This window comes from Elgaria multicarinata, chromosome 4 (assembly GCF_023053635.1).
Source record: "Elgaria multicarinata webbii isolate HBS135686 ecotype San Diego chromosome 4, rElgMul1.1.pri, whole genome shotgun sequence".
NCBI classification, from domain to species: domain Eukaryota; kingdom Metazoa; phylum Chordata; class Lepidosauria; order Squamata; family Anguidae; genus Elgaria; species Elgaria multicarinata.
Genome location: NC_086174.1, coordinates 38,126,151 through 38,145,312, shown reverse-complemented (window position 1 = coordinate 38,145,312; position 19,162 = coordinate 38,126,151). Strand labels below are relative to the sequence as shown.

Here is a 19,162-nt window from a genome sequence, read left to right as displayed (position 1 = left end):
CTTGTGGTAATATTGCAGCAGTTATTCCGCCTTGCTCAAAACGCCTATTTCTTGGTGCAGTGATTGATAAGTGCAGGGTTTAGATATGGTAAGGCTTTAAATTAAAAGTTATGAAGCATCAGGACTTTCTGTTCTTTAATAAGCCCATCCTTGTACATAGGCTGCAGTTTGCTTGTAGAATTGCTAGTCTTCTTTACAGCTATGGGTTGTGAGTCACAAGCAATCGTGGCAGTTATTTAGTGAGAATCCTAGCACAAAAGGCATTCCCTTAACTTTAATTAGCTTTTACTGGAGTATTGACTAAACCCCACCATAAATCAGTCTTCTAAGCCTCTTCCAGACCCTCTTTTCCCAAATTATAGAGGTACTTTCTTCCCTTTGATTTAGAAGATGATCTGTTTAGCTGTCTAGACAAATAACCATGGAAGCTGCTTTTTCTGTAACAGTGACCTACTTGCTTGTACTGTAAAACTAATCTGCTTTGACAGTAACCCCAGAAAATTTCCTTCCTAGATTGCTTCAACATGGCTGCAGATTTTCTCTCTCTCCTAAAAGGAACCTCTCTTGTCCTTTAAAAACAAACAAACAAACCCACTTTGTGCTTATAACCTCTCAGGTGTCATAAAAACCTACACATCTTGTGAAGGGGGCATTCATAAAAGGGTACCAAAATTTAAACATTGGAATATGAGATTCACATACAGGAGTAGGGTGGGGTCTTATAATGTCATTAAGCATGTGTACACTTCAATCTTTATCCTTGAATTAAGATAAAAATACTGTCTTTCTAAATCAGTAATTACTTATAATTTTCAGTTTTTCAACATTTGTCATGATCACTTGAGTGTGATTGATGGTGCTATATAAATAAATAAATAATAATAATAATAATAATAATAATAATAATAATAATAATAATAACAACCCATTACCTTGTTGGCTTTACTAAGGCATTTGGATGCTGTCAGAATACAAATGATAGGTTATACAAGCTAAGTTTCCATTTATGTTTTTAAATTCAGATTCAGATTGAAAAGCCGTTGCTGCTTTTGGTTTTAAATATATAAAGATGCGGTGAGTCAGGTACTAAGGAGATGAGAGGCTCTTTTGAGATTATTTGAAGATAAACGGCTGCAAATACTAACTTTGACATCTCTTATTTGTGAGGAAGAAAATGTTTTTATAATATTCAGGCATATCAGTGGGATGTTATGATGGTTGGTATTGTGTAACTAAACTGGGCTGTTACTACTACTACTACGGAGTGTAACAGACCTGTTATCAGAAATATATTGGTTTAACAATAGTGGGTTTTTTTTTTCCTGTTTCCCTCGGGCTTTTCAAACAAACGGAGCCAGAGTTCCCTTCTGTACCAGATAAAGCATCACTTTAACAACAAAGTAACAGTATCACTGCATCATTTGCTTGGCTGTTAATACTTATTCAAACATGTCTTTTGATCTGGTGCTGAGAAGTGGCTGGTTGTCACGGCCTTTCTGTTGCCAAACTAGGAATTGGAAGTCATCTGCTGTACATATGAATGGTTACTATGGAATAGAATAAAAGGTTGCTGCACTCTGTAGGAAGCAGAGGACATCCTACAAGGATGAAGAATTATACCAATGCCTCAATCCCTTAGTGGCAGTTAGCAGTGCAAGTGGGTTAAATTTGATAGTTCTAAGGAATACAAGGATCAGAGCCCCCATGCCCTGCCAGGCTTGCTGATACAGAGGATGGAGGCTGTTTGCGCCTTCTGTGGTGAGTCTTGAGAGAGGTGGCATTTGGGGGCAGCCCCAGTTCGGGGATACTGGGAGTAGTACTTCTTTGTTGCTACAGTTGTGCAGGTTGTGGCAGGGTGGGGGTAAAATAACTGATGGCTATCGGAAAAAGAGTGGAGAGCACTAGAGAGGGGGAACCAGATACATAGGGATTAGGCTAGGCCGTCATTCTCATAATCTGGGGGTGACTCACGCTTCTGGAGAAATGGGGCCATCTATGCTGCCTGCTCTGAATTAGGGCAACTGGTAGTCGTAAGCATTGAAAGCCTGGAGAGAATTAAAGAGATTGATTATGAGAACCACAACTCTATATTTGCTGAACCGTAATAAATAAAAAGGACTGCATCCTATTTGAACTATGAGACCTCTTTCCTTAGGGAATAGGGTGGAAATGGACACCTCCAGCCTCTGACACTTGGAAATATCTAGAAGTGGAAGAGGGGAAAATTCATAGGGTAGTTGCGGTGTGAGCAGAGTTCCACTAATGTACAAAAATTACACTAAGGTATATATGTGTAAAAAGTGTGCAACAAGGGGGTTGTATTGGAGAGCTGCAGGGAAAACATAATTAGATAAATTGTTGATGCATGCTTAGCAGGGGATTACAATCATGCTATCACTTCACTCTCTAGGATAGCCTTCCCCAACCTGCTGCCTTCCAGATGTTTTGGACAACAACTCCCAGCATTCCTGACCATTAGTCATGCTCACTTGGGATGATGGAAGTTGAAGTCCAAAACTTTTGGAGGGTGCCAGGTTGTGGAAAGCTGTTCTAGGCAGTACAAGCTAGTGGCTGTATGGCAGAAGGCAGGGTCTTGATAAACCTACAGCAAAAACTGCAGGTCAACTCCAGCTATAGCTCAGCTGTCTGGCATGTTACATAATCATGGCAGGAAGCTTGGACGTTGGGCATTTCTGTCACCATTGGACTCACCAATTGAATTGGAGATGTTATGCTTCAGTTTAGTGTTCAGCAATGAGAAATTAATCATTGTGTCTCTAAAATTATATGCAATATATGTATGCATGTGTATATGTGCGCACGCGCACACACACACACAGCCTTTCAGCCTGAAACTGGGTCCCTGGCGGAGCATGGTCCAAGAGAGATTTGAAGTGAAAATGCACTTTGTTTCTGAAAGCTAACGGACAAATTCGAAAAGATCAGTGAACTGTTCTTCATAGCTGGTCCTTTTTTCACCAGACCTCTTCTGCTGAGTGCACTTAAAGCACAGCAACTTCATATTATGGCAAGAGTATTCTGAATAACCCTTTATGTTGGCTACAACAGTGTTTTTATGACAGGAATATTTATAGGAAAGAGCCTACTTCCATCAGATACATTGAAATGGACTAAGAAGGTAGCTGTGAATACACAGATAGTTAAGTTACAGGGAGAATAAGCCATGACAAAAGGCTTGTGGGTTCAAGAGAATGGGAACCCAATCTGTTGCTGTATTTCTTACTTGGTAAAAGTGTCATAGCTATCATACCTTTGTCAAGTTCTCTTAAATGTTAGACTTCCCAATATTTCTTGTTTCATTGGCTCTGTGGAATTTTGATAATGTTTCAGTTTCAGATAAGGCTTCTGCAAAACTCACCTGCTGTTCAGGATTTCCCTCTTATTCTTCCTTTTATCCCATTAAAGGCTGCTTTTGCTTATTAGAAAGTAACATACTTGTCATGTATCCAACATTTGCCTGCAGATGAACACTGAAACATTGAATATAAGATTGCTATGGACACACTGAAAATACATCTTTGGAATATCATGTAAAGTAGCCCTTGATGACTGTTCATGTCTCATGGAAATAATTTTGGTTTATTTGGGGTTTAAAGCGCATGGAAGAAAAGATATTGAGCTTGCTTTCTATTTTTCAGAGCGCCCTGTAGCTGATAATGAGCGCATGTTGGATCTTCTGCAGCGCTATGGAGTCCAGAGAAATGAGGTTCGGTTCTTTCTTCGCCATGAACGGTCCCCTAATCGGGAAACTGGTAAGTGATGAACCTACCCTTGTATGCATACCTGGGTTAAAAGCAATATGCTTGGGAGATGGCACACTGAATCCTCCTACAATTTCCTTTACCGTACATGTATAGGGCACCCTACTTTGTGTGTGGCAGAAGATCCTGTATGCTTTGCCTGCTGTACTGCAGAATATAGTCCTGTTCTTTAATGTTCTGAAATCTCTTGCCAGACAAATACTCACCTGTAGAGGACCCCATCCATTCTCCAGCCTGATAAGTGTTGCATGGTGCCCTTATGCCCCATTGAATTCAGTGAGAGACTGATTTCAGAACACACAATTCCATTTGCTTAACTCTGCATTTCTGAATATGTTGTCCTGAGGCTTCAGTCTCTTCCTAAAACAGATTTTCTAGTTTGCGTATCATTGCTATAGTGATTAAGTCAGGAAGCCCTTTCTACAGCTTTTGGGTTCATTAGGATGTCTATTTGAATTCTGGTGATGAATGCAAAATAGTTATACTGTAATGAAGTTAAAGTGTCTGTGTTGTTACAGGTTAATCCCTTTCATTGTGCTATAAAACTGAGTTTATGCAAAACACAGGCTTGGCTTATTGCCATATTCTGCAGCTTGTCTACTTACATTTTCGTGGAAAAAGTCATGTTTTATTTCTTGCTTATTGTCCCCTTCATATCAGACAAGGTTAATACATTTATTGCACATGCAGCATTTTAGTAGAAACATGGCCAGGGCTGCAACTTCAGTTACATTGACTTGCAAATGTTGTTGGATTATTTTGTACCTAGACTGAAGCTGCAAACCTAACTGACTTTTCTCCACTTTCTCCTTCCAACCTTGTAGAAGGAAAGCTATATTGAAAGTAATCCCTAGAATATTTTTAAAACTTTAACTTTTCCTTTGGTTCACTTTGTACTTAATAAAGGGAGTGGACCACGGCTGCAAGATCCAAGCTTGAAGAGAAACGGTGTAAAAATGCCTGGTGAACGAAGAATAGAGAATGGAGTAAGTATTTAGGTTAGCATTTCTTAAATGCAACTAAGCAAATAATTTTAAAGCATGCATTTACTTTATCTTTTGTAGCCAATCCCAGATTGGCTACAAAAGGTTAAAAAAACACCACTTGCCAATTAGAAAGATATGATCAGTCCCCCTACAGGGAACGTGCACCCTACTATTATATTTGAAAGGCGCCCCTAGCAAAACAGACAGTATACAATGTAGCGTCAGAAGCTACTGTATCATGCTACAAAACTCCCTCAGACTTGACATAAGAGAACAAGCTGCTTGAAAAACCAATGTAGTAATATGAAGTGTGAGGCTTCTTGAATTATTATCTTATCACGGGATACAAAAAAAAAAGATATTTGCGAAAAGAGTTAAAAACTTGGCATGTTTAATCATCAGGACTGGTGTAGGAAAATAGATTTGTAGCCAGTAAAATGTTCCTCTTGCAAAATTTGCTGAATAGATTGTGCTTATGTATACCATAAAGGAATATCTTTCCTCCCATTTGATCCTGTTACTGGGGTGGTACACCTGCTGTTGACTTGTGGTACTTAGTAGGTCAATATGTATTGGGTTGATGCAGGTGCAGCTGTATCATTAGGCAGAATGAGGCAACCATCAGATGCTGGGAGGCAGCAATGGCAGCCCCCTGCTTGTTTCTCCTCCATCCCTCGGCCCCGTTCCACTTCAGTGGAAGATGGAATTGCGTGTGCCACACAACCTGTCCTTCATCTAAACTGGCCTGAAGATAATGGTGGAAGAAGCTAGCCCATCACTAGATTGAAGTAAGATTGATCTGTCAGTTCAGTATGGGGGAGAGATGCCATCTTGTCCTTTGCTTCAGGTTGCAAAATACCTTGAGCTGGACATTGATGGCTCGATGCTAGTAGCTTGGTCTGGGGTTGGACATGGATGTCTTCTAGGTACCTTCCTTATGGGTTGGTGTTTTATTCAAAGGCCATTGGAATAAAAGTACACCATTAACTTAATTGTCTTTTTCTTCATGAGTTCTTGAGTAGTACTTGCTTTCACCATTTACTCTGTCCCCCAAACGGTGTAGCAGGCAGCCCTCTATTTCTGAAACCAGGTGGAAAATTTATTGAATGGGCTTCAACAAAACACAATGCTTATACCATAGTTTTTAATAATAATAATAATAATAATAATAATAATAATAATAATAATAATAATAATAATAATTGAAGGTCAGTGCTCCTCGGATGGATATGACTCTGGCTGAACTGCAGGAAATGGCATCACGACAACAGCAACAAATAGAGGCCCAACAACAAATGCTGGCTAACAAGGTATGTTGAAATAAGTTTCTATAAAAATTACCTGTGAATAAAAAAAAAGCACGAGAGAAAGCATTTTTGAAGTATGGATTTTGTAAAACACTTAAGACTGAAGTGCTTTGGTATCTTTGAATTTCTCCCAGTAGCCTGTTTGGGTAGATAATATGTTAAATGTGATCTGAGAGCTATGCCTTGACTTGGCCAGGGACACCCACTGAGTCCACAGCATTTGGGATTTGAATTCAGGCACTCTCAGTGTCGAATGTTTATCTATTTTGACCATACCATATATAATTGAATCATTTTCAAACTGTATTTTAGGGAATTCTGTGGTTCCTTGGATACATAGCATTTCTTCTGCTGGGAAGATCAGTAACAGAAGATGAGCTTCCCTGAAACCTTGATAACCAGTTGATAAAGTATAAGTGATCCTGAGAGGTCCTTGATCACTTTCCCACCGATTAAAAAAGGGAATTACAGGGGGCATGTTCACGTAGCCCTTGTCCCTGAAATATTTTCATTATTCAGATTGCACTCTTCCTCCCCACCCACTTGTTGGCTGCTTTTCCTCTGGTGTTTGTGATGGTGAGAGATGGAAACCCTAAACTATTTGTTTATTTTTTTTTGTAAGTTCTTCAGTGTTGTGGGAGGAATTACAATAATCAGTGTTGTTTAGGAATTACAATAATCATGTGAACTGTTGCAGACATGCACTATATTTCATCTATTCCAGAAATGTTATGTCATCAGTGTATTGCCATTATGTAAATTTATTCAAAGTTAGCATAATGCTTGATTTTGTTCATCTCTAGGAGCAGCGGTTAAAGTTTCTGAAACAGCAGGATCAGCGGCAGCAACAACAAGCTGCAGAGCAGGAAAAACTCAAAAGATTAAAAGAAATTGCTGAGAATCAGGAAGCCAAGTTGAAGAAAGTGAGAGCACTCAAAGGCCATGTGGAGCAGAAACGGCTCAGTAATGGGAAACTAGGTGAGCTGCTAGTGAAGGATTTTTATGACCATCTTATGATAACCTTTGTTTAAACTTCGTGTTTAGCTGTTCCTATTTAGAATAATTACACATTGACTTGGTTTGCATGATCACTGCTGCCCACCAGGGCATATTTAGGCTACAGTGGATTGTGGTACCTGTAGGCTTCAGGTTACCAATTCACATCCCTGTCAGTTGCCTCATGTCGTCTGAACCCAGTGAGGGTGGCTTGTTGAGGTGGTTAACAAGCCATCCCACAACCCTACAACAGAACGTGGGTTCTGGGTGGTTTGCCCAACAAGCCACCCTCACTGGGTTCAAACATCAGAAAAACCTGCATCTGGCAAGGATAATTTGGGAAATGAGCTGGCATGGAACTGGCATGCGGGGGGTGGGGTAAACAAGTAGAGATTTTCAAAATTGTTGGAAGACAGTAGGGGGTTGTTCTTGATATGATTCCAGGACTGTTTTTTGTTTTTGTTCTTTGTGCACTTTGATTAGATGTGTTTTTTTCCCTGGGTCCCATGATTTGCACAAATGAGATTGGGTATGGGTTGTTTTTTCATTGTTCAAGTCCAGAGTTTTGAGCAAATGAGATCTTTTTTCCCCTTTAGGCTTTTAAATTTGCACAAATGGGGTTTAATTTTTTTTAGTTTCTTTTTTATAGGTTTTTTGCCAGCTGTGTAGCTGTGTAGAGGCATATTTCTGTTGTAAAAATCCTTTTCAGTTTCATCCTTTCTACATACTACTTCATTTAGCCCAGCAGAGCCAAATTCTATACTTTTTAAAGAACTTGTCAATTTCAGCCTCCACTTTGGGTCCAGGCAAAGTAGCTGTGGAGCAGATGAAACTGATAAGGATATTTACAATGGGTATATGTTTCTGTGGGGTTAAATAGTAGACAGATGGACTTGTGCAAGACCCCTCCTTAAAAAAATAAAAAAAATAATTACCCCCATTTGTGCAAATTTGAACACCAGAAAGGGGGCAGAAAGATCCCATTTGCACAAATTGCCGATGCCATTTTTAAAAAAATCCAAAATCCATATATTGGATTGATTTTCTGCACTTTGAGTTGATGCCAGTGGGGTGCTTCATTAATTTTTTTCTGTACTCTCACTTGGAAAATATTTATTTATACTCTGATACCCTCTTTATTTAGTCACTATCTTGCAGGCTTTTGGTACAATAAGTAACATGATCTCTCATGCTTAGAGTTCAGCATCTAATGCATTAGAGAAAATAGTTGCTGTCAACCACATATTAATGCGTTTAACTTTCAAGTTTGTTTCAAGTGCTTAGTCCTACCATTTTTTTGGTAGCAGTAATAAGTCTCCTTGAGGGCCCTTTCTGGGTTGAAAGACAATTCAGAAATAATTAGAGGCATAAAATGCATCAAAGCTGCTTCACTGGCATTTAAAATCCTTTCACTTATTTAAATACTGACATTGGCTTGCAAATGGAAATAGGAATGATCTACTGGTAACAAAAGGAAAGTAGCTTTTTGGGAAATACATGATTTCTCTTTTCACATGTGTTGTTAAATTTGGGCAAACATCAAGCACCTAGCATGCTATTTGAGCTAGATAAATGGTAAGAAGTAGTAGTACTAGCAGTCTAGTTTGATTTGCTCATTCTTGGATTTAACAATATTTGTCTAAGCATTTGAACCATTTACCACTGAAAGTATAATACTGTAGATGATAGACCAGGAGTGGGGAACTACTTTACGGTGGGAGACCGAATTGCAACCAACCCGTTGTGGGCTGTACAGTGTCAGTGGGCATGGCGCCCCCCCCCCCCCCGCTCATTTTGCTTTTTTCCTTGTTGAGAGAGATCAGAGATAACAGCAGCATTTCCTCCAGGAGGAATCTACAGACGCTTCTTGGGCTGGGTTTGGAACCTGGAGGTTCCCTATCTCTTGATAAAGCAAATCTTACTTTGAAGGTTACTTGATAATTTCATGTTGTAGCTCTCAAGGGATGCCAAGTTTTGCTTCCTTTAGATTATAAAATTCTGACAGTGAGTTGCAGACAGTAATTTCCTTCTAGTCATTTCTTATCAATCTACTATATACAGGGAATTGTTTTATTGTGCTTCAAGACACTTTGTTTTCCTACGTTCTGTTAGCTATGTTGATCTTGAAAAGGGAGAAAGAGGAGTGGAGGGACAGATTTCAAACTGTAGTGAGCAGGGTGAGAGAAGGAGAAAGAGGGGGGAAGAGATCATGGAGAGGAGAAGGGAGGAAGAGAATATTGGGGGAGGGTGGGGGAGTGGGTGAGAGAAAGGAGTGGCGCTTGGCCTGCCCACTGCTGGCAGGACTGAGAAAGATTCCCTACCTCTGTTTTAGCCTTTCAGAAATTTACATCCAGCGATTACTACAGTGTAAATAATCTTGGCTGTCTCAGTACATTGATATTGCACCTTGCTTTAATATGTTATATTTGCAAATGGATATAACTCCCTGACCCAGATTTTCCTGTTCCTCACCAAGCCCTTTTAAAACAACAATCTGACCGAGTTTGGGTAATCAAACAACCCACGGTTAACAAATATTGGTTCTTCTTCGTGGTCTCTGTGCATCACATTATGGGCTCTGTGCTTGCGCCGAGCCTTGCTTCGGAAAGATTTTCTAGCTAAGCGTCATTATTTTTTGGCGGGAACTCTCCCCCACTGTCCAATGCGCATGCTCCAGCACATTCCCACCTTCCCCTCAGTTCCTTTGCGACCACCTTAGCTGGTGCTTTGTAGAGAGTTTTTTTTTCATAAAAATTGAGTATATTGGTTGTTCATGTACATGTGCCTGTGAGTGAGCATGCTGTTTCCTGTCTGTGCTCCCATTTTTGATTAACAACTCAGGAATGCCTTGTTTCTGGGTTGTTTCATGTCATCTGAACCCAGAACTCTGGGTTGTTTAGGGTTTAAACAACATAGAGTTAACCCAACATTCGCCTATGGTTTATTATTGGGTTTAATTCATAAACAACCCAGCTTTTCCGGTTTACATGTCACAAAATAAGCCAGGAGTGGAGCATTTCTGGGTTGTTAAATGAAAGCGGAAGTGGAGAGTGGATGGGAGGCAGCTTGCTCGCTCTCGAATGCCCCTGCCAATACCTGGGTTAAACAGCTCAGAAATTGGCCTGATGTGCCAACTGGTCAGTGTAGTTTTAAATTAATTTACTCATTGATGTTATTTATATTTCCTGTCCTACATCATTTTATAGGTTCCATATGAAGGAAAGAATTGGTTCAATTCACATTATGTGGCACTGCCCAGTGGCGAAACTAAGTCAAGTTCTCCCAGGACAAAATCTCATCTCTCAAATTTAGATAATTCACACATGCCTGTCTTTTTCCTCTTGTTTTCTCCATTTTAGCCACTGGGATTTAATATCTTCCTTAATAGACCAGAGTATATGTAGATGTATTTATCTTATATAGTTATATTAATATTACTAAAAATACATTCAAAATAAGGTTTCTTATGCTAGAGATCCTTTATAAAATCTGTAACTTGGTGTAGTCTTCTTTCAGCTCTGAGCTGGAGAGCTGTAGGGCGTTTCTGTCTCCTTAACAGCTGCCTTGGAAGCAGCCAACATTTGGTCATTTCTCAGCCACAGCTATTGTATTCTGTCTTCCTCTCCAGTGGAGGAGATTGAGCAGATGAACAGTTTGTTCCAGCAAAAACAACGAGAACTGGTACTGGCTGTGTCAAAGGTAGAGGAACTTACTAGGCAATTGGAGATGCTGAAGAATGGCCGGATAGATGGTTACCATGACAACCAGTCTGCTGTAGCTGAACTTGACCGCCTGTACAAGGAGCTTCAGGTAAATTCTGTTCTGCAAATCTGCAATCATGGCTAAAAGGGGCAGATCACATATTGCCTTGCAAAGGAACTTGCTCTGGCTTCTCTCTCGCCACTTATGACAAGAAAGCCAGAATTATATCATTTGTTAATACGTTAGGTTTTCATCTATGTTCTTAATGTAATTTTTTATCTACCTGGCAGGCATGGTATGTAAAGAAGGAAAGCCTAAGCAGAACTTGCTTGCATTGAACCTCTAACCTTTTAAGAACTTGCATTTTATTTTAATATGTCAAGTGCATCATGGCATCCACCCTGAAAGTTATTTGTTTTGCATTCTTGATTTCTCCTCCTGAATGCATTCAGTTGAGGAACAAGCTGAACCAAGAGCAGAATGCCAAGCTGCAGCAACAGAGGGACTGTTTAAACAAACGAAACTCAGAGGTGGCAGTCATGGATAAGCGTGTTAATGAGCTGAGGGAACGGCTGTGGAAGAAGAAGGCTGCCCTGCAGCAAAAGGAGAATGTACCGGTGAGTGCCAAGGAACAAAGCATATTTTCTTCTACTGAAGCATATTTAACTTATTGGGTGGGGGCGGGAGGATGCTGAGAGGCTATGTGCATCTGCTATAGCCCAAGCATTTCCCTTGTAGCGTGAAAACCACTTTAAATAATACATTGGCATTAACCTATTTAGTTTTTCATAGAGAGAAGAGTGCTCCCCTACCCCTTTGGTGCTTTCTTTGTACTAAGGGACACAGCTAGGTAGTAAAAATATCTTTACAGGAAAATCCTACTGTATTTCTTCCCCTACATGGGCTGTGTTGTAGCATCTACTTTTTTCGTAATCTGTATGCATCTTATTTAGGTGCCTTCAGATGGGAATCAGCCACAACCTGTGGTATCTACTCCAAGTCGAGTGGCGGCTGTTGGTCCTTACATCCAGTCCTCCACCATGCCGCGAATCGCCTCAAGGAATGAACTTTTAGTCAAGCCAGCCTTTCCAGATGGGACTCCAACCTTACAAGCCCCAGATGGCCCTTTGAAAACCCAGACTCTGCCGAACATGAGGGCTGGGGTCCTTTCACAAATGAAAGCTCCTGCCGGTAACTATCAGCCTTTCGCTCCAGCTTTTAGTTGTGCAGAGTAGATTAGCATTTCCTCTTGTCATCTACTCTGACTTATCACCAGCTCGACATGTAAAATGCCATGTTCCACAATTAGCGTACTCCATTTCATTTATTTGTCTAGAAGTAACAATGATATATCTTATCTGTCGGCTTTCTCCAGTCAGCCTAATCATTTAAAGGTAGTGCCCAACTTTTAGATAAGCATTTGTTTCATTTTATATGATAGATTGAAGAGTAAACTCTAATGTGGTAAATGCAAAACACAGATAATTTGGTATTCTCATTGCACAAAAACGAAGTTATCTAATATCTATTTTATCTTAACACTAGTTTCATTAATATCGTTAGGAAATATCCCACGTTATGTTAGCAAAGAACGTTCTGAAAATTAGGATTTTAGTATTGGCTTATGCTGTACTTGGAAGTACTAGGAGCAAGTCAGTCATCCAAAGTAAGGCAGTGAGACATTGATGTATTATTTTATTCTGTAGGGAATAAAATAATGTAGGGAATCCTGGTTTTGTTTACAGTGAGCAGACTTCAGCTTTATTCTATGATATCATGAACACTTTGAATAGAAGGGACTTATGAGGGATATGCAAAATATTCATGCCCCTGGGGAATCTTATTTTTAACCAGACACTACTGCTCAGTGCTTTACACTAGTTTTAAAATTACATCTTGTACTTGTAACATAGATATTTATATAAGGATGTAATGCACTTTCATGCAAAAGCTACAGCTGTTGCAGCTGGAGTTAAGAAGAGGTGCACGACTTATGAAAAGTTAACCATAATAGTAAATTTTCAAAAGTGTTCTTGCTATGAATTTGTACTGATTTTTAAAACAATGCTACGTATTGTGGTTACAGATATGTAAAGAAAGTTTCTATTTCATTTTGTATGTGACTTCCTGTATCTAGATACTTGCGACTGAATACTTGTGGGAATTTTTTTTACAGTGTGTGCACTCAAGATTACTCCCCTCCCCCGCCCCAACCAGGAGTTAGGATAGGAAATTATATGTAGCCCTCTGCATTTTCACAATTGTTTGAATACGGGAAATACTTAAAGCTTGGATTCTCCTAATTGTGCACCATCATACCTGAACTGTTCCCAAGTTTGACATTCCTTTTAGCAGCAGAATCCTGTCTAGCTTTGTTGAATTGCAGTGATTAGAGAAACTCACTGATTTTAGATACACATTGAACATAAATAGGGTTCTTCTGGTTTTGGACTAAAATTAACTTTGTATTGGTTTTCCATAAATCTACTACCACCATTATTATTTATTAGAAAAATAGAAATTAAAAATTAGCATTTGTGGGATACACTCTAGAGCTTCTAGTAACACAGATAGTATTAATACCTTTACTAATGTGGCCAAATGCTACTAGTGCAAGGTAACATACTAGTCAACTCCGAGAGGAGCCTTCTCTGGGTCCATCTGTTCATACAACTGGTGTACAAAAAGCAGTTGCCCTTACAAAAATGATACTTTTCATGCTGAGGCCAAAAAAAAACCTCTGGGATAATACTTTAAAGTATCACTAACAATCTAGTGTCTTGTTTAGTGGCTTATGATAAAAACATGTTCTTAATTTCACTGCTTCTCTGTTCTTCCTTTCTATTCTAGGTATTACAGTTGCTGGTTCAAAACCTGCACTCACTGTCAGTGACTGGAATAATTCAGTTGCTGATAACTTTATCAACCAAGGGCTAACTTCCTCAGTGACAAAAGCTAATGGTAACAATGAAGGGCAGGGTGAGTTCCTATGGTGCAGTAGTTTATTTCATTTGTGGTTTGTTATGGTAAAAAAAATACTTTATGGATGTTTGTGCATCTTTCCAAAGTCTAACCTAGCAGCTCGTTTTTTACAACACTAATATTTTGTTATTGACAAGTATTGCAAATACTTTAATTTAGTCTCTTTTTTTTTAGCTGGGGATGGCGATGTTCCTCTTCGAGAAAGAGAGAAGAAAGTACGCCCCTTTTCAATGTTTGATTCTGTTGAATCAAATGGAGGTACTGCAGTGCCTACAACAGGTACACTGCGAAAAAACCAGAGTAGTGAAGACCTCCTGCGCGATGGCCAGGTATTCAGAAAATATGTAGTGTCCCTCGAGTTCTTACCTGAACTTTCTCTCTACTTGTATCAGAAGAAGTATTTGAACCCATATGGTAGCATGATTACAAATTTGTGCCAAGTTTCTCATTGTCTCATTAGCCAATACGATCTACTCGACATAATGTGGGACCTGGTTTTTGGTTTTGTATGAGCTAAGAACTCACTGGGTGGCTTTGGCAAATGGCAATCTCTCTCTCAAGTTCTCCATCTGTCAAACCCGGAATGATGGCAAAAGAGCTCCGTTATAGAGTGATGTTTTTTGCATGAATGAGAAGGAAATGATGCCACCTGCCTTTAGGTAGGGTGACCACATGAAAAGGAGGACAGGGCTCCTGTATCTTTAACAGTTGTATTGAAAAGGGAATTTCAGCAGGTGTCATTTGTATATATGGAGAACCTGGTGAAATTTCCTCTTCATCACAACAGTTAAAGCTGCAGGTGCCCTGCCTTCTTTTAAATCTGGTTACAGTATAGCTGCAGTATAGCTCCTGCACCTTTAACTGTTGTGAGGAAGAGGGAATTATCACCAGGTTCTCCATATATACAAATGATACCTGCTGAAATCCCCTTTTCTATGCAACTGTTAAAGATACAGGAGCCCCGTCCTCCTTTTCATATGGTCACCCTACCTTTAGGGGTATAGGAGGTGATCTAAATTTTTAAAAGGAGATTGTACAAATATGATTTGCCCCTCTTAGTCTTAACATGGGACTTAAGTATGATATGACCATTTTATGGATCTAATTTATTTGTTGCCTGCTGAAGAACTGAGAAATAACTGGGAGTGTTATCTAAATATATATTTTGAAGCTGCATCTTAAAGCACACCATGTCCGGGATTGAATTTCCATTGTCCACAGTTTTAGGCTCACCCCGGCTGATGCAAGACTTGCAAGATGTTTCATAAGACTACTCAGATGTCAAGGTTAATTGCCTGAGTATTGGCAGGAGTGGTCTAATTGTCAATCAGTGCCAATCAGTGGCTAAATTGTCTGTATAGATAATGTAAAGTATATAAGTCTTGTGTCAAAATACCCTACGCTTCTCTCCTGTGTAAAATGCTGTCGGTACTGTGAGTATGAAATGCTGTGCTGTAAATATATTCATGCAACCTAAGTCTAAAGCCTCAGTAAAACGTTATTGAAGAACTGCTGTATGCTGTGGTCTGTCTCTTGCTGTCTGTGCGCACGTAATATCTTTCTAGCTGCGTTCTCTCCAGCCGGTGAGAAACTTTGCTACCGACACACCATTCATGAGAAAGGGTATGAGATAGTAATCTCTTAGCATACTATTTGCAGACCCATGTATGTCTTGGATTTGCTTTCCTAGAATAATTTAGTTTTCGCTTTGACCCAACACTGTTAGAATAGTTTTTGATTTTCTTGGTTATTGTTTTGCTTTGCAGGTGGGCACTAAAAATGTGGCAAAAATACCACCGCCTGTTCCCACCAAACCAAAACAGATCAATTTACCATACTTTGGTCAAGCTGGTCAGGTGCCCTCCCCAGATGTTAAGCCTGATGGTAATGTTCAGAAACTGCCTCTGACAATTGCAGCCGCGGGGAGCAAGCAGAAACCACCAACCCCACTGACCCCACCAGCAGCTCAGCAGGTGCAGCAAAGAATCTGTGTGTCTCCAAGTGGCCCTGCTACGAATCCTGATCTCACTCTTCTCAAACAAGAGAGCCCTCCTGCAGCAGCTGTGAGACCTTTCACCCCTCAGCCAGCCAAAGAAGCCCCTCCACCCCCTTTTCGGAAGCCGCAGACAGTGGCGGCAAGTTCAATCTACAGCATGTACACCAAACAGCAGACACCTGGAAAGAACTTTCAACAGGCGGTGCAGAGTGCACTGACGAGGGCACAAACCAGACCACATTTTCCAAGTGGTGAGTTTGGATGCCATTTCACTTTTCCAAGGCATGTTCTGTTTCACCAAAGGAAACTGGGATTTTCTAAAGTAGGGGAAGGGAACATGGTGCCCGCAGACACCAGTGTGCCTGCAGACCATTTTCTTGGCACCCACTAACTGCCCTACCTCTCCCACTTTTTCTTTTTTTAAAAAATGTTTCTTACTAGCAGCTGGGATCAATGTAAAGTGAGTGCCTTGAGCTGCTCCAATCTTTTCCCATGAATGCCTCTGGGCTACAGTGGAGCTCAGAGGCCTACTTAGGAAATGAAGATGGCAGGTGGTTGCAGGCTGATGCTTTCCTTTGCAGTGCACCCATTTTTTGGTGGTGCCCAGAACAGTTTCTCAAATTGCCAAATGTGCCCGAGGGCCCAAAAGGTTTGCCTACCCCTGCCCTAAAGGGGCATTGGAAGGGGCCATAAGCCAGGAGTGGGCAGCATGTGGCCCTCCAGATATTTTGGCCTTCAGGATAGTGTTAAGTTTGGGATTGGCTGAGTTTGGGCTTAGGCTGGGGAAAGAACAGATGTTTTGTTGCAGTTCCTCAGTTGTACACATTTTTAATTGTATTCTTATAAAATACTTTTTTAAAATTGGGTTTGGATCTTGACCTTCAGATGTGTGTTAAGGAAAAATGCCTTAAAGCACAGGACCGATGATTACTCTTTCTGTTGCTGCAATTCATAGGTTTCCTTAAGGCCAGAGGGTCTTAAATGTTATGGCTTCGATCCAGACTTAGTTGTACTTAGACCACTTGAAGTAGATGAGACTCACATTTGTCATGACTAGTTCCATTGATTTTAATTAGCGTGACTAAGTCTGGACCCAGCCCTGTACCGAGGATCACTATTTCTGATTTGCCGCAGTTGTCCCTTTGTGACTGTAATCCAATGAAGCTATGAATAAAAATCAAGCTCACAGCTTGGAGTTTCATTGAAAATTTCAGTGCAGATGTACTGCTGAACAGGCCAGCTGCTTTTCAGCTGAAATATTAATATTAAAATCAGCCTATGGTAGAAATGACACTTACGCATTTACTGTACTTTCTTTGTGATCTACAGTGTACCAGGGATGATTTAGTCAAAAATAGGAGAAAGTGATCACTTAAAATAAAGCAAGGTAGGAATGGAACTCAGGATCCCTTATGCTCTATCATATTCCCCAAGGAATATGGGAGAGAGAGGGGTGCATGTATCTGATGGACTGCTCATATTAGCAGTTTTGCTGCAAACTACTGAATTTGTGTGATGTCTTATTTATGCAAAGTGCTTAGTAGTTAAGCTTTGCATTTGCTTGTTTTCTTTGCCAGACATTTTATGGCTTACTTTCTGAATTTCTCCTCAGTGTATGGGAAGCCAGTTATTGCTGGAGCTGGCCCCCCTAATCAACAGCAGCAGATGGAGAATGTTTATTCAAATAGCCAAGGCAAGCCGGCCAGTCCAGAGCCCGAAATGGAGGCTACAGCTTCGGCCAGTGAAAATAACGAAACAGAACGTATTCCTCGTCCGCTGAGCCCGACCAAGCTTTTGCCTTTCTTGTCAAATCCTTACAGAAATCAAAGTGATGCAGATCTAGAGGCTCTTCGGAAAAAACTATCCAATGCACCAAGACCGCTGAAGAAACGTAGCTCCATTACTGAGCCAGAAGGTCCTAATGGCCCTAATATTCAGAAGCTCTTGTACCAGAGAACAACTCTGGCTGCTATGGAGACTATTTCAGCCCCATCATACCCATCAAAGCAAACTTCAGCAGTCATTACTGAGAGCTCAGCTGAAATCCCAAACCCTTACCTGAGCACAGAAGTGACAAAAGAAGTGGTTCCTACACCACCTGAGCCAACTATTGCAGAGGAGGTGGAAAGCCCAACTACTGATCAGAACACTGGTTCTCTGCCTTCATCAGGACTAGATAGTGTTCCTGAGGGGACATCAGACAACGCTTCCATTACTCAGCCTGAAATGGAAGAACCAAGTCTAGATATGCCCATGCCCATAGAAATGTACATGGAAGAATATCCTCCCTACCCACCACCTCCATATCCTTCAGGAGAACCAGAGAATTTTGGAGAGGACTCATTCAGTATGCGACCCCCTGAAGTCACTGGGCAGTTCTCTTTACCACCTGTAAGTAGAAATAATCTGTTTCTGTCATTTTAGGCACTTATCATTGAAATGGTATATTGTGGCATTTCTGCCGTTTAGGACTCTGTAGTCAAGGTGACACAGCTCTATTGATTGTCAGCCACACATTGCTGCTGTGCATTATCTTCTAACTTCAACTTATGGAAGCTCTTTTCAGACTGAAGTGAGAGAAGGATGTGATTCAGTGATAGTCAGTGGATTGTACCTGTTATTACAGAAGAGGTTTTAGTTCTGTGGGACAAATCTCAGCTAAATGTCTCAGGTCATATTGACGGCAATTTAATCAGCATCTCCTCTTGACATTGATAAGTTAGTAATACCTAAATACCTTCAGTAGCATTTCTGGATCATATGTTAGAACTACAAGTTACTTGCAATGGTAAAAGTGAGGGTATGGCTTGCTTTGCACAACATGTAAGGTTCACCTTGGGTTGTTTAACCTCTGATGAGCTGCAGTGCATCCTGGGCACCATTTTGAATATGCAACCCCCAGTTGGGGGATTGCCATGTATTTCGAATCAGGCCACTGTGCGTTAAGCAACCCTTGTATAACCTTACTACAAACCAAGGGTTATTTGAGGGTTGTTTTACTCAAATAACCTATGGTGGCCAGATTTGTACGAGATGGCAGCTCCCCAATCACCCCGATCTGGGGTTGATTATTCAAAATCGTGCCTGACACACACCTTAGCTCATCAGGGGTTAAACAACCCATGTTGAGCCTGGTATGTCATACATGCAGGCAGTTGCAAATACTTAAGGCGCAAATTAATTTTCTGCATTTCCCACTGCACCCTGACAACTTGCACATGCAAGAGAATTTGCTCTCTCAGAACCTTCTTTTCACCTTCATCCAAAAATAATTTTTGCCACCAGTCTCTTGGTTTTGAATTGGCTTTTGGACTGTTTTCTGTTTTGCTGTTGCTTTTCCTAATGTTTCTAGGATTCACTTTGGAATAGTCTTGCTAATAGTCCTTTAATGTGTCGTGCTAAATAGCAAAA

At 40.4% G+C, this 19,162-nt stretch overlaps 1 protein-coding gene across 2 annotated transcripts in view; it reads left to right on the top strand.

The window, feature by feature from the left end:
- TP53BP2 (tumor protein p53 binding protein 2) overlaps positions 1-19,162 on the top strand; it is a 65,005-nt gene that overhangs the window by 33,367 nt on the left and 12,476 nt on the right. For both annotated transcript variants that reach the window (XM_063124111.1, XM_063124110.1), the window contains 11 exons: positions 3,660-3,773; positions 4,689-4,768; positions 5,977-6,078; positions 6,879-7,053; positions 10,700-10,881; positions 11,226-11,390; positions 11,727-11,964; positions 13,624-13,752; positions 13,930-14,084; positions 15,522-16,002; positions 17,364-18,142. In XM_063124111.1, coding sequence (XP_062980181.1) covers positions 3,686-3,773; positions 4,689-4,768; positions 5,977-6,078; positions 6,879-7,053; positions 10,700-10,881; positions 11,226-11,390; positions 11,727-11,964; positions 13,624-13,752; positions 13,930-14,084; positions 15,522-16,002; positions 17,364-18,142 — 2,574 coding nt within the window. In that variant the 5' untranslated portion in view covers positions 3,660-3,685. The remainder of the gene's footprint in view (positions 1-3,659; positions 3,774-4,688; positions 4,769-5,976; positions 6,079-6,878; positions 7,054-10,699; positions 10,882-11,225; positions 11,391-11,726; positions 11,965-13,623; positions 13,753-13,929; positions 14,085-15,521; positions 16,003-17,363; positions 18,143-19,162) is intronic.